Consider the following 15,660-nt stretch of genomic DNA (forward strand, 5'->3'; position numbering starts at 1 on the left):
TTGAATGACATACATTAAAATCAGTTTTATGACTGCATTGTATAACAGAACTTTGTTGTCTAGGCTAAGTTTAAAATGTTTGTTTAAAAGCCAATTTAAATTTGCTGCTCTTAACTTCACGAAAGTTATTTTACTAGATACATATATGTTTTCTCCACGTGAGCCTTCGATCCGAAACGTTTCAGGTCTTAGTGAGAATGTAACACGCTTGAATTTTTGCTCATTAATATTTATACGCCAGTTGGGTAGCCATTCTTCGACAAAAGTTAAGTGCTGCTCTAATACTCTTGATGCTCTGATGGGGAATTTGCTACGGCTTACTAGAGTTGTGTCATCCACGAAAGTCCTGTTAATAGCTGATGGAATGTCTGCTGTATATATTATGTGCAGAGTTGGGCGAGTTGGGCCTAGCACGCTGAGGTCTAATATGAAGTCTGCTACTTTAACTGTAAATTTCCTGTTTCTTAAATATTTTTTTTTATGCAATTCGTAAGGTAAAACGTTTTTGATTTTCCATAAAAGGTCTTAATGCCAGACCATATCGAACGCCTGAGCTTCATCTAAAAAAATAGCTGAACAGTACTCTCTGTGCTCGAATGCTTTCCTGATTTCGTTGGTAATTCTATCTACAGTGCCATGTTTAGCAGGAAAACTGAATTGGTGCGTTGGTATTATATTATTTTCGTGGAGGAAAGGAGTCATCTTTGATAGTAACACTTCAAATATTTTTAAAATACAGGACACGAAACTTATTGGTCTGTAGGAAGACGGCTGTGTTAAATCTTTCCCTGGTTTGTCTATCAAGATAATCTGCGCCTTTTTCCATGAATTAGGATAGTGTCCGAAATTAAGAATTGCATTGAAGAGCAAAGAGAGCACATCTACGGCAATATTTGGTAACTCAATTAGCATTTTTGGGGTAATATTATCATGTCCTGGTGACTTTTTTGGGTTAAGTTCTTTTATTATTCTAGTAACTTCAGAAGTAGAAGTCCTAATAGACACATGCGTCTCGTTTGCGGTATTGGGCAAGGTTGGCAACGCAAAGTTGTTCTTTGGGCGGTTGGGTTGAAATACCTTTTCTAGGTGATTTGCAAAGCAATTTGCCTTATCCTCATCATTACGTGTTCAATTACTATTCAACTTTCTTAGAGGCATGTTGGAATCTACTGGTGGCTTAAAAGACTTTTGGGCTTTCCAAAGCGTGTTTGGCTTGCTAGAATTTGAACACAGTTTCTTTATATAATTTTCAGTGTTGTGTTCTTTCTCGCGTTTAAGCGCTTTTTTAACTTTCGTACAACAGACTTCAGTTGAAGCAGTGTTGAAAGGGAGCGACTTAACTGCCATTCACATCTAGCTCGCCTTTTCTTATTCTAATCCTAAATCCCGGTATATTGAAATTATTTTTATTTGTTAGATGAGTTTCTGATATAAGCATTACATTTATATTTTTTCAGACAGAAATTTAATAATCTCTAATGCGTAATTTTGACTATGAAAACCAACAGTTCAGCTATAAGCAACGAAAAGTGTTTTTCTGTCGTGTCTTGTCTGTTCCATTCGGTGTTGGTTGCGCTGTAGCTCAGCATGTATGGATCAACAACAAAGACGGTGTTGTCGCATTTGGTGTGCGTTGGCTGTATGAAAATACATAAGAAGTTCGACAACAGCTCTTTAAACAAGTCAAAGCACGAACATGCGTTTTCGTTTCGTCTTGTTTGGTGTGGGTTGTCACATATGAAGCTATGGGCAGTTGCGTATGAGACATGAAAAACTTTTTTGACTAACCCGGTGTGGGTTCAGCCTAACACCGTTAGCATTCCATATACAGATATTTAGTAAGCTCATTTTTTACTTAATAAATTTTGAAGCATTTGGTTTTGTGATTTTATTAAATCTTGGAATTTGATATTGCATGGTATACATAAATTTTGGCACAAACTGTGTAAGATTTATAATCATAGTTTCAATACCTCCATTTGGAAGATTTTGCGGCAGTTGCATTTGTACAGTGTTGCCTTTCACTACATTTGCATAGCTTCCTTGCATAGTATTACTGTTAAAAGTAATAGGATTTGAACTTTTATCTGATATTGCAAATATTTCATTACGGGATGTTTGTAACATTTGGTTACGTCGTGCTTGAATGCCCTGTGACAACTTCGATTTCAAATCTTTATACACAGAACAGCCCCTGTAGTTAGCAGTGTAATTTCCTCAGCAATTGATGCATTTTTTATTTAAAACGTCTTTCCTAAGGATGCATTTTAATATGGATGTAAATCACCGCCTACCACACAAACTCTGCGTAGAGTGCAATATGATTTGATAGGCCCATATTGTTGGAAGTTAGTACATTGTACCGAACCGTTCCTCTTATGTGGTTCTTCAACAGTTACTCTACGATGTAGCAAATGTTTCAGATAATATGTAGGATGTGTTTCATTTTTTTTAAGTTGATTAGAGTTCGACAACAATTCGATTTTAAACAAATTCTGTGGTACTTTGTTTCTATTAAATATATTACAACAACTAGGCCCTTAGAGCTCTTCAATTGATACGAATAATTCTTGATTTTATTTGACAAAAATTTAACGATTTCCATTAAACTTTTTTCAGTGTAGGACTGAATTTTTGTTTCACCTATATTGCCTTTCTTCAAAGGCACTATATGAAAATTGTTAGTACCTAAAATTTCATTAAATTTAGCAACAAGAGCATTTCTGCTACGCTCGCGCAAATATATTGGAGGTGGTTTGGCATTAACGACTATGGTGGTACCCTTCACATCGTCGTCTGAACCATTGCTCAGTAAGGCAAATCTGTTGCCATTTAAAACTTTCGGTTTACTCTTATTTTTATCCTATTTTTTAGGATTGACCGCTGACTTTGAAGGGCCCAATTTCCTTTTTATATTAACGTAGCGGTCAATGCCAGTTTGTACAGACTGTGCTCTTCGCTGCTTGCGTGCTTGCTGGTACCTGCTCAGTTGTTGATGTAGTCAGGTTTGTTGCTGGCCGTTGCCTTGTTTGTTGGCAGGAGTAGTAAAGTAGGCATTCAGAGAGTGCCTACGGCCTTGTTGGTGGGACTGCGCTGCGCTCATGCTTTTGTTTTGTTTTTTGTTTTATTTCGCACTTATTTATTATTTTATTATGTTTATTTAAACAGTTTAATTTTTTTTTTGATTTTTTTTATTTTTTTTTATTTATCATTTTCGCCGTTAATTTCTAACGCTTGCACTTAATGCACTTTTTAGATATTTGTTTATTTTATTTTATTTTTTTGTAGACGGTTTTCACGGAGCGCATCAGAACACGTCCGTATAGAATGAAAGCTAAACTCCATCCATCAATGTTCTATTTATTTTTCGACACTGTATTCACTGGTATACAAGTAACAAGTACATAGGCGCGAAATTTATGTATAGCTCAAACAATAGTATAGAGAGAAGCAAGCCAAGCCAAGTGGAAACGATAAATGATTATGAGACATGTTCATACTAAAACATACAAGTTTGAGTGAACAATAGTGAATTTGAAAGTATAATCATAAGATAAGTTATTCACTGCAGATCACTGGTGTCAGTCCTCTTTTAAAGGGTCTTTTCCAAGATTTTGCGCATGATGAATATCTGGTCAGTTATTGACTTTCCAGGCTAAAAGCTACACTGATAAGGTCTTTCCACAATACGATGATTTTAAACCCCCGAAAATTTATCGAGATTATTACGGAGATAGTTTAACTCGAACCTTCATTTTCTGGAATATTTGCAACTTGCCATACTAAGTTCGGAATTGTTGTATTAAATCACTAAGTTCATTTTGAGGGAATAATTTTTGTGTAGATGTTTCACCCTTTTTTCACATCCATTGATGGCCTGTACCTATATCTGGGTATTTGGCAACATCAATGTTTCTGAGTAGTCGTGCGAATTACTCTTGAAACGAAAACGTCATTGTGCAAAAAAAGACTTTTTGTAAAAACCACAATTTAATTTATCATATTTTAATGTTAAAGTCCGAAAACTTAATTTTTTACCCGAATAAAGTTTTAATCGAGTTTATCAGGGAACATCATTGGCCCTGAAATATTACCGCATGATAAAGTGATAATCGTGATTTCATTATCCGTCATTCACATATTTTTTTATTTTGCTGTAAAATTAATTAGATTAGTTGTTCCTGTATATAGAAATGCCTGAAGGAAACGACTCTATAGAGTTTGGTTGACATAGCTATAGTAGTTTCCGAGATATGTACAAAAAACTTAGTAGGGGGCGGGGTCACGCCCACTTTTCCAAAAAAAATACATCCAAATATGCCTCTCCCTAATGCGATCCTTTGTGCCAAATTTCACTTTAATATCTTTATTTATGGCTTAGTTATGGGTTTTCGGTTTTCGCCATTTTGTGGGCGTGGCAGTAGGCCGATTTTGCCCATCTTCGAACTTAACCTTCTTATGGAGCCAAGAAATACGTGTACCAAGTTTCATCATGATATCTCAATTTTTACTCAAGTTACAGCTTGCACGGACGGACGGACGGACAGACAGACATCCGGATTTCAACTCTACTCGTCACCCTGATCACTTTGGTACATATAACCCTATATCTGACTCTTTTAGTTTTAGGACTTACAAACAACCGTTATGTGAACGAAACTATAATACTCTCCTTAGCAACTTTGTTGCGAGAGTATAAAAATACAATTTTATTATTGGTGATATTCCCTGAATAACTTCGATAAAAAGATAAAAGTTCAATGTATTATAAACAGTTGTATAATTTAATAACATACCTTGCAATCCTTTGTACTCGTTTGCCAAATACGAATAGAGTGATCATTTGAACAAGAAGCAAATATACTTCCATCCAGGTGCACACGAACCATACGCACCCATTCTCTATGGCCAGAATATGTTTTTACACAGTATCTAATAACATTGAAAAACTATCACATACGGAACCATAAATGGTAATTAACAGTATTTCATACCCTGTGGCCACTTCCCACATCTTTATGGTTTTATCTCGTGATGCTGAAATTACGTAATCTCCAGCCGGCACAAACGCCACAGACGAAACATTATGGTCATGACCATGCATTGTTTTTACGCATTCGTAACTTTGTTGAAAATCCCATAATTTAATGGATAAATCAGCGCTGCATGATACTAAAATAAAAATAATGGCTTAGGTAAATAAAACAGATGTCATAATTAATACACACCTAAAAGCTTTCCTTGGGCGTCAAATGCTACGTCTTGAACAGAATCGGTATGACCTTTTAAAGTACGTTCATATTCTCCAGTTTCGAAGTCCCAAATTTTTATAGTAGCGTCCTCGGATGATGAAACCATCAAACCAAAAATTGGGTGAAATGCCACCTAATAAAAAAAGCAATTATTGTACTTTATTTGGATAAGTATTGCACAGGTTAACAAAAAAATTTTTCTAGTTCTATGCAATGAAGGAGAGGGGGCTTGTTTCATTACAACTTATTTTTTTGACCAATAAATGGCGAAAATTTTACCAAAAAATGAGATTTTCTGTTCAAAGTCTGAGAAAATTTAATTTAAAATTTTTTTATTTCATACGTTCAAAAACGAGATTCAGATATGTAATATCTATGCTTAGTTTTTAATTTTATATGAACCAATAATAAGTTATGCTGTCCACGGCGAGAGCACTTTTTTGTGAGACACCCAGGGAAATAAGGTCTCAACGGCTGAACTATCAAGATTTTTGTATCGAAATTTCAGGAGATATTGTCAAATATGTACCTTTGATATAACATATTATATTTTTCAAATATATGATATCTTCTATTAACAAAATACGTAAAAATACCTTTTTTTTGTAGCTCTGAAACCCACCTAACCCCTTAAATCAGCACTTTTTCGTGTTTCCTGAGATGCTTATATATTATAGAACTTTGAAGAATCTGTCACAAATTGAGACTTTATCTCAAAATGTCTCAAATAGTAACTAGAGACTGGTTACAGAATTGCGCTATTAACCGATTATTTCCCAAGGGTAAAAATAAATGCATATTTTATGGTTTTATTGTTTCTTACGTTTAAAAATACATAAAAAAAAGAGAAAATTATTAAAAAAAAAATATTGGTTAATTATTTTTCATTCCGTGAAATGTTGCACCTACGCAACGTTGGGATTACTGAACTTATATTATACAAGCAAGTCATAAAAATACATTTAAAATATTTCACTTACGCTAATACTATAGCGATTAGCGTGAGTGAAATATTTTAAAACAATCAGCATGAAGATGTATTTGACATTTTTTACACATATAAATTGTTGTACTTTTACACTGTCTGCATCTTCTTCGACGTTTATTTTCGTGCTCTTCTATGACATGACCAATATTATCGAAGCGAATATTGGAAGGTAATGCGTTTTTGGATGGTCTTCCTAAATTTCTATTTGAATTACCCAAAAAGTGAGAATTATCTGTAAGTTGGGCTTCTTCGGTTTTCATCAAACTAACAGCAACGTAAGATTTAAATTCTATTTGAGTCATAGATCGCTCATTTGCCAGATTGTAAATCTTCCACGAGTTTACTAAAACACTATCTATCAAATTGATGAACAGTGGCCACCACCACTTTTTCCCTCTTACTCGAATCCTATAATTGGCAATTCCATTATCATGCAGATCGACGCCTCCCATATTTTTATTATAATCTGCTATAACCTGGGGCTGTGGCACATTCACCATTTTTTTTTATTTTTCTATCGTAACGTTTTGCCGTAACCAATGGTTCGATTTTTGCGTTGTTAGTAGCCACAGTCACCACAGAATTGTCATTCCATCGAACTAATAATACTTCATGTTTTTGGTCAAAGCTGAAATCAAATGATCCTCTCTCTTTTTTCTGAAGAGTTTTCGTATTTATCATGGTTTTATTCATTGTTCTATTTTCTCGAATAGTACCAGTGGCAAAATAGCCTTTCTCTTTCAGAATGCAAAATAATTTGTGCGAAGAAAAGAAATTATCAAAAAAAATGCGATGTTTGCGAGGATCTTCAATGACAGACAATAGGTCCAGAACAGTTTTTTCTCCTAGACCTAAATCATTTCTATTGTCGTTACTATCCTTTCCGCCATATGGAATAAACCGATACAGATAACCATTTGAACTACACAAGCACCATATCTTGAAACCAAATCTTACAGGCTTTCCTTTGATGAACATCTTGCAACTATGACGTCCAAAATACGGCACCATTTCTTCGTCAATTGACAAGTTGTGTGAGAATATCCCAAACTGCATATTCTTTTGATTCATTACATCGAAAATAGGACGCAATTTAGCGAATTTATCATTTTTATCCAGATCCGCATTATCACATAGATGAATGTTTTCCTTTATAGAGTAAAATTTGTTCCGACTCATACAATTTCTTACAATTGATACATTTTTGTCTTCATCTTTTGACCAGTACAATTTCGTTGCTGGTAAAGAATGATAGCCATGCATTTGTATTTGAAAAGCCATAAAAAAAATTGTTGTCTATCTGTTAGTTCTTCTTTTTGAGACTGGCTTACATTTCATAGATTTATTTCCTTATTTTAGAAATAAAAAAAAAACAAATTCGAAATGTTGCGCTTGCGCAACGATGGGTAACGATGGGTTAATAGACATGGAGAGAGAAGGGATTATTAGAAACTGAACGTTATTGTGATTGCCATTGATTACATGATTACATGGCAATAAGTTTTGGTAAATGAGCCATTTAAAAACAATGTAAATCTGAATTTGACAATTTTAGGTAGGTGGAGGATGGAGTTCATGTGTAGAAGTTCACACAAGCGAGGAAAGTTCTCTGATTGCCATTCATTTGGGAGTGGCCAGAAACGATTATTTTACATATGGCTCAAGTAGCTCACGACTTCCGGTCTTTGACCAAGTATCCTCTGGGTAGCCAGAAAACATCCGCCTGAAAGCGAGCTAAAGTGAGAAGGTGAAACATTTCCTTTACAGGGTTGTTCGCTAGGTTTGGGACCCGCCACGTAAAAAACACTACCAATGAAAAATAATCGACAGCCTCGAAAGAGAGACCCTTTTGATGACGACCATGGCAAACGAAATAAGGATAACGATTTGAGGGCATGCACCTGGAATATCCGGTCCCTTAATTGGAAAGGTGCCGCTGCCCATCTGGTTCATGTCACCGTTAGAGTGAAGGCTGACATCACCGCCGTCCAAGAAATGCGATGGACGGGACAAAAATTGAGCGCAAGTTCGGTGTGGGATGGGATTCGTGGTGGGAAAGAGACTCCGTCGCCGAGTACGGTTGATGCGCTCAAAACGCATGTTTTAGAAATATCTCAGAGTGGCAAAAGTGCGTCGAAAATTGGCTCAAAAGCATGCAAGCGCGTTCGATTCTGGTGGTCAAGCGGTTTTTCAGTTTTTGCTTGATGTTGCAAGGATTTAGGCCAAGATCTGTTTGCAAACGTCAGGACGATTATGACGACCATAAATCCATAAAATATTTAGTATAATATTTTATATTTAGTATAATATTTTATCAGTCAATAAATTATTTTAGTTATTTAGTGAAAGTAAGAGAACGTTTTTTCTCGACCATAATGGGGCTTAGCGTCAAATATTAGAATACTTAATTACCGATTTTCTCTACGTAGGTTCCCTTATACATTTCGGTATTTGACAACACTAGTGTTGCAATCTAGCAGCTCAAAACTTTTGCGTTACAAACGCTATTTGTGTGGTTTACAGTAACTTAAAAAATTCATCTCGGCACGGTAAAATCGGATTGGTACACAATCATTTTTTAACAGTTGTCTTTCAAGAAATCAGGAAAATCATCCGTCGAAGACGGAACTCTTTTCACCTACAGAATGCGACCACTCATCACACATCGACTACAGAATTGCATTTTTGAGCGTAAAAAATAAATTAAGAAGTCAACGTTTTCCGACACCTGAAGAGACGGTTGATGTGCAGAACGCATGTTTTGGAGATACTACCGCAGAGTACTTCAACGAATGGTTCTAACCCAAAAAGTGGATACACCTTAATTAATTAAATATTTTCAAAACAATAAAGCGATTTGCTATGATTACTATTTGTTTTTGTTCTCCAATTCCGAAATATAAAAGGCGTTCTACATATGCACAAGTTATTGGCTAATACAATATGTGTTGAGTTTTAATAATATGAAACATTTCTGTCGGACATTTAGTAGTTTTGTGCTAGAAATCCATTCATGCGGCGTATCTGAACAAGCGAGTATAGTAATTTCTATTGTTGGATTGGTTTTAATATAGATATGAAATTTACGATACGATGTTACGTTTGCATTAAAAAATAATAATAAAATAAACGGATTAAAAATATAGTAAACTAGTTTCAAAGTACATACTTTTATGGTTTTGTCTCGAGATCCCGATGCCAAAAATGGTCCTTGATGGTGCCCTTTTTTATTATCAACGCCAGTACCTTCATTTATAGCAGTTGTGGATATATCCGGTGCCCAAGCTATACATTCAACTGTATGATCGTGATCTCGAAGTTCGGCCTATTCAAAAAACAAAAAAAATATATATGTATATTGCAAATATTTTAACTCAAAAAGCATTAAAAAATTAAAAGAATTATGGTATATTGATAGTATGCGAAATATCACCAAAACGTTTTTAAACGAAAAAAACTAATTAATTTAATTTAGTTATTGCTCATGAAATGGTGAATAATTATTAAAATAGAAAATAGTTTTGATTTATATTACGAAAAATGTTACTATACTGTACTGCGCTGTGCAGATTTATAAGTAACTTCCATTTAAATTAGGAACAATTTTGGTTTTTGGACATCCTTGTAGTCCGCAAAGCTTTGTTTCACAGACGTTAACGCGACGCTGTTTTTCGAAAAAATTCAGTTATTTTCAAGCACCAATTCTTTTATTGATCATAAGTTGATGATCGCCCTGAACGTGGTTCACCGTCAACGGGTCCTCGACCCTCTTTGAATAATTGGTACCAATAAAAAAAAACAATTTCTCGCGACAAACAATTATCACCGAAGGCCTTCCAACATTCTGAACGTTTCGGCAGAGATTTGATTCCGCACACAAAATTTAAAGCAACTTCTTTGTTGAATAATTTCACACATCATACAAATGGCCGTATACACTTTATATACATATGTACTTCAGTAAGACAATCGTATACTAAACACTAATGATTATTTTGATGTGACATTTAGCACAGATGTCACTCAGTCATACTGACGAAGAAAAAAAATTTTTCGCCGAATGGGTTTTCGCGCAAAGTTTAAATTAAATTAAAAAAATTACATTCACTTAAATTGACAGTTTGATGTGGTTGTTTGTCTGGTGGAATCATCGGTAGATATTTCCTTCAAAATGAAGCTGGTGACGCTGTTACTGTCCACGGAGGCCGGTATAGATCGATTATAACCAGAGCTCGCACATAACTGTCGACCGTTTCTCGTTGTCTGCAAATAAGTGTCTCTCCCTGACTCTTTACGAAAAGACTCAGAGAGCAACCGTTTTATGGGTTCTTGAATGAGCTTGCTTGCGCTCAGAGCGAAACCGTTTTTTTCTATTCTGCTTTGTTCTGGTTGTTCCAAGACCGTTTTGTCGTGTTCAGTGGAGCAAAAAGTCTTTTGCGTATGTATTGGTATACATTCACACGCATAGGCAAGCAAATCGTTAAACGTCTGTTTTGCAGACGAAATATGTTAATTGCGATCGCGAATTGAGTGTGTTAAGTTGTGAAATATTTGTTGCAGACAGTGTCAGAAAGCAAAAAAGATCCTGTTTCTGCAAAACTTATCAAAATTTATGCTGACATCGAAAACTTCGACGTAACATTTGGTCGCTTGCCATTAAATTCAAATAGTATATTGGAATTTTTTAATGATTTGCAGCTTAAGATTCCGCATATATGTAAGTGCACTAGCGCAGGTTGTGCTGGCTACACCTGCAACGCAAGTGTCCGTCGAACGGGCATTCTCAGCCCTACACTTTATATTAAGTGAACGAAGAAATTCGATTAGTGCAGAAAATCTAAATGCCTTACAACAAAAGTAAATGTGAAGACCGTTTGCGTTGAGTTTTTCGGTCAATCGGTCTTTTGCTGACTCTCTTTGTGCGAGCGTTTCTCGTTCCGCTCTTTACGCACTGCTCATTGAAAGACCGAAATACAAAGAGCTCAACGAAAAGCGCTCAACAGAAAACATAAATGAAGACAGCAAGAGTCTCTTGCTCACAGCGAGAGCGAGAGAGTATGAACTTTTTCGGTTGTGCTCGCAACGAGAGCATAAGAAGAAAAACGGTCGACAGTTATTTGCGAGCTATGATTATAACTAACCTTTGTGCCCGCAATTAGAAGTTGATCTTGACAACATCTGGTTCCAAAAAGACAGGGCCAAAGTTTGGCCTCCTAGAAGTTGTTATTTAACATTATTAAACTACTTCTTGTGGGATTATCTGAAGTCATTGGTCTTTAGCAATAAACTAGTTTCTCTTCTAGCATTAGAAGTCAATATTGAATGTAATATTCATGACACATGACTTGATTTTGAGGAAAAAGTACTCAAAAATTAAGTTCATCTAATACGTGTCTGCAAAAGAAGTTGAGGAGGCCATTTGAATTATGTTATTTTCAGAACCTAATTGGTTCAACTGTATCTTACAATAATTAAAAAAGTTTGAATTTCCTTAACAATTAGTGTGCTTGTTATTGCAGAGAAGTCATATCACTCTTATTGGAAACCTCTGTTTTAGGGATACGTAAATGTGAGTTAGACCAAAACCAATTTCATTTATATTAAGCACCGCACCACTAAGATAATTTTAAAATTTTTACGACTTCATTAGAATATTAGACGTTTTGGCCAACCTAAACAATTCAAAGTCAGATGGAAAGTCGGAAATCACGATGTATCAAGTTATGACTGTCAACTGTCAACAGTGACGTGAGAGCCAAGTCGCGAGTGCGACGACTGTTTGTTTGATGACAGGAAATATTTCGTCTTGCTTTTGTTCACTGCCAGACCCATTTGCTTTGCGCTTCCTTGTCCGATCTGGTGAAATCAGAACTAACGGCGCGGGTGTTGAGGCCGATGATATCAATATCATCGACATACGCCAGCAGCTGTACACTCTATAGAAGATGGTACCTTCTCTATTTAGTTCTGCAGCTCGAACTATTTTCTCCAGAAGCAGGTTGAAGAAGTCGCACGATAGGGAATCGCCTTGTCTGAAACCTCGTTTGGTATCGAACGGCTCGGAGAGGTCCTTCCCGATTCTGACGAAGCTTTTGGTGTTGCTCAACGTCAGCTTACACAGCCGTATTAGTTTTGCGGGGATACCAAATTCAGACATCGCGGCATAAACGCAGCTCCTTTTCGTGCTGTCGAAAGCAGCTTTGAAATCGACGAAGAGGTGGTGTGTGTCGATTCTCCTTTCACGGGTCTTTTCCAAGATTTGGCGCATGGAGAATATCTGGTCGGTTGTTGATTTGCCAGGTCTAAAGCCACACTGATAAGGTCCAATCAGTTTGTTGATGGTGAGCTTTAATCTTTCACACAATACGCTCGATAGAACCATATAGTTGGAGCAGATTGTGGGGTATCCCTTTTTGTGGATTGGGCAGAGCACACTTAAATTCCAAGCGTTGCGCTTGCTTTCGTCCGACCATATTTTACAAAGAAGTTGATGCATGCTCCTTATCAGTTCTTCGCCGCCAAGTTTGAATACCTCGGCCGGCAATCCATCAGCCCCCGCCACTTTGTTGTTCTTCAGGCGGGTAATTGCTATTCGAACTTCTTCATGGTCGGGCAATGGAACGTCTGCTTCATCGTCATCGATTTATTAGCTTTAAGCAAATCCGTTATATGAGAATGCGCGAGGTTATCAATTTCAACTCGTGTCGTCCATCGGTAAATCTATGAGATAACTTAATGAAATATAGAAAACACCTCTTCCTGGTAATAATGGGTCCAGATGCCAAAAATGGATTATTTGGAGTTGACACTTTCCTTTGTCCTCATATACCCTTTTTTCGCAATATTTTTTTATTTATTGTATCTGCTTGGTAAAGCCTAACAATATGTATTCGAATCTTAAATCTGTTTAAAACCAAAGAAGCTCACGAATGTGGTTTGTTAGAACGTTGCTCTCTGGTAAGCTGGTATACAACTTTTAAACGTGTTAGACTGCAGGAATTTACCTAGGCATTAGCCAATGGGTTTGGATGCTCGCGAAGTTTAAAAATATATTTCATTCTGCTGTCCTCTATCTCCTTCTTTCCATAGGAATATCAAGATCTTTATGAATGTTTTCATTACGCATGTACCATGGTGAACTTGTGATTGATCTAAGCATTTTAAATTGGAACCTTTGTACTATACCAATGTTTGTTGCACAGGTCGTACCCCACAGTTGAATGACATATAGTACATCCATCGGTTTTATGACTGCATTGTATAACAGGACTTTGTTGTCTAGGCTAAGTTTAGAATTTTTGTGTAAAAGCCAATTTAAATTTGCTGCTCTTAACTTCATGCAAGTTATTTTACTCGCTATATGTTTTCACCACGTGAGCGATCGATCCAGGTGAATCCCAAGAAAAGTTACTCCATTCGATTGGGGTACTAGGACATTGTGTATTTTAACGTTCGACACGTTTTTGGTCTTAGCGAGAATGTAACACGCTTGCTTTTTTGCTCATTAATATTTATACGCCAGTTGGGTAGCCATTCTTCGACAAAAGTTAAGTGCTGCTCTAATACTCTTGTTGCTCTGATGGGGAATTTGCTACGGCTTACTAGAGCTGTGTCATCCACGAAAGTGGATGTGAATGCGTTAATAGCTGATGGAATGTCTGCTGTATATATTATGTGCAGAGTTGGGCCTAGCACGCTACCCTGAGGTACTCGTTCTTCTAATATGAAGTCTGCTACTTTAACTGTAAATTTCCTGTTTCTTAAATATGACTCCAAAATTTTATGCAATTCGCAAGGTAAAACGTGTTTGATTTTCCATAAAAGGTCTTAATGCCAGACCATATAGAACGCCTGAGCTACATCTAGAAAAATAGCTGAACAGTACTCTCTGTGCTCGAATGCTTTCCTGATTTCGTTGGTAATTCTATTTACTTGCTCTACAGTGCCATGTTTAGCAGAGAAACTGAATTGGTGCGTTGGTATTATATTATTTTCGTGGAGGAAAGGAGTCATCTTTGATAGTAACACTTCAAATATTTTTGAAATACAGGTTACAAAACTTATTGGTCTGTAGGAAGACGGCTGTGTTAAGTCTTTCCCTGGTTTGTCTATGAAGATAATCTGCGCCTTTTTTCATGAATTAGGATAGTGTCCGAAATTAAGAATTGCATTGAAGAGCAAAGAGAGCACTTCTACGGCAATATTTGGTAACTCAATTAGCATTTTTGGGGTAATATTATCATGTCCTGGTGACTTTTTTGGGTTAAGTTCTTTTATTATTCTAGTAACTTCAGAAGTAGAAGTCCTAATAGACACATGCGACTCGTTTGCGATTGGGTTGAAATACCTTTTCTAGGTGATTTGCAAAGCAATTTGCCTTATCCTCATCATTACGTGCCCAATTACCATTCAACTGTCTTAGAGGCATGTTGGAATCTACTGGTGGCTTAAAAGACTTTTGGGCTTTCCAAAGGGTGTTTGGCTTGCTAGAATTTGAGCACAGTTTCTTTATATAATTTTCAGTGTTGTGTTCTTTCTCGCGTTTAAGCGCTTTTTTTAACTTTCGTACAACAGACTTCAGTTGAAGCAGTGTTGAAAGGGAGTGATTTAACTGCCATTCGCGCCTAGCTCGCCTTTTCTCATTTACAAGTTTCTCTATTTCATTATTGGTGATCTTACTAAAACCAACTGGTTTATTGTTTCTTTTTGGTGTTATTGCAATACAGTTGCACTACTTATTACATCAGTAAATTTTCTCATACTTTCATCAATGTCTCTTCGTGTATTTAGTTTGCAATCAATATTGATGTGGCTGCTGATATACTTTCCATACTTCAACCAGTTAGTTTAATTTGATGTTAGAGAAACTTTTGGCTCAAATATCATGAGCTGTTCGTTTAACTTTATTAGTACTGGAGAATAATCAGACGGTAAGCCTGTACATGTATTAGCTGTTATAAGCGAACTATCTATATTTTTAACGACAGAAAAATCTATTAAGTCTTGTATTTTTCTTCTATCACTGGGCCAGTATATCGGCTTACCAGGAGATATTATATCCACCTTATTCATAATAGTGTAGTACAACTGTCGTCCTTTCGGATTAATAAGACGTGAGCCCCAGTATGTGTGTTTTGCGTTGTAATCTCCACCTGCTGTCAATCTTTGACCTAGTGTTCCAAAAAAGTCTTTTAATTCGATTTCTGTAATTTTAAAACGAGGTGGACAGTATATAGCCGTAAGGTTTAAGTCACAACCCCGATTTTTGAGTGATATTGTTGTAGCTTGTAACTGTGAAGTAGCATGAGATTCTAGAGCATAGTCGTTTAAACGATTTCTAATCAACACTGCCGTGCCACCATGCGCTTTTCCATCTTGATGATTTGTGTCATAGATTCTAAATCCCGGTACATATATTGA

General features: G+C 36.2%; 2 protein-coding genes across 2 annotated transcripts in view; both read right to left on the minus strand.

Moving 5' to 3' along the window:
- Nucleotides 1-7,503, minus strand: part of LOC120770050 (lissencephaly-1 homolog) — a 36,340-nt gene extending 28,837 nt beyond the window's left edge. The window contains exons 1-5 of the mRNA XM_040097168.1: nt 7,432-7,503; nt 7,198-7,389; nt 5,229-5,385; nt 4,995-5,172; nt 4,797-4,932 (exon numbers count right to left, since the gene is read on the minus strand). Of these exons, the coding sequence (XP_039953102.1) occupies nt 4,797-4,932; nt 4,995-5,172; nt 5,229-5,385; nt 7,198-7,389; nt 7,432-7,503 (735 nt within the window). The remainder of the gene's footprint in view (nt 1-4,796; nt 4,933-4,994; nt 5,173-5,228; nt 5,386-7,197; nt 7,390-7,431) is intronic.
- A 1,722-nt stretch (nt 7,504-9,225) lies between these two features.
- Nucleotides 9,226-15,660, minus strand: part of LOC120770052 (lissencephaly-1 homolog) — a 37,667-nt gene continuing 31,232 nt past the window's right edge. Inside the window, exons 7-8 of the mRNA XM_040097171.1 lie at nt 9,410-9,565; nt 9,226-9,264 (exon numbers count right to left, since the gene is read on the minus strand). Of these exons, the coding sequence (XP_039953105.1) occupies nt 9,226-9,264; nt 9,410-9,565 (195 nt within the window). The remainder of the gene's footprint in view (nt 9,265-9,409; nt 9,566-15,660) is intronic.

Source organism: Bactrocera tryoni, chromosome 3, assembly GCF_016617805.1.
Source record: "Bactrocera tryoni isolate S06 chromosome 3, CSIRO_BtryS06_freeze2, whole genome shotgun sequence".
In the NCBI taxonomy this organism is placed as follows: domain Eukaryota; kingdom Metazoa; phylum Arthropoda; class Insecta; order Diptera; family Tephritidae; genus Bactrocera; species Bactrocera tryoni.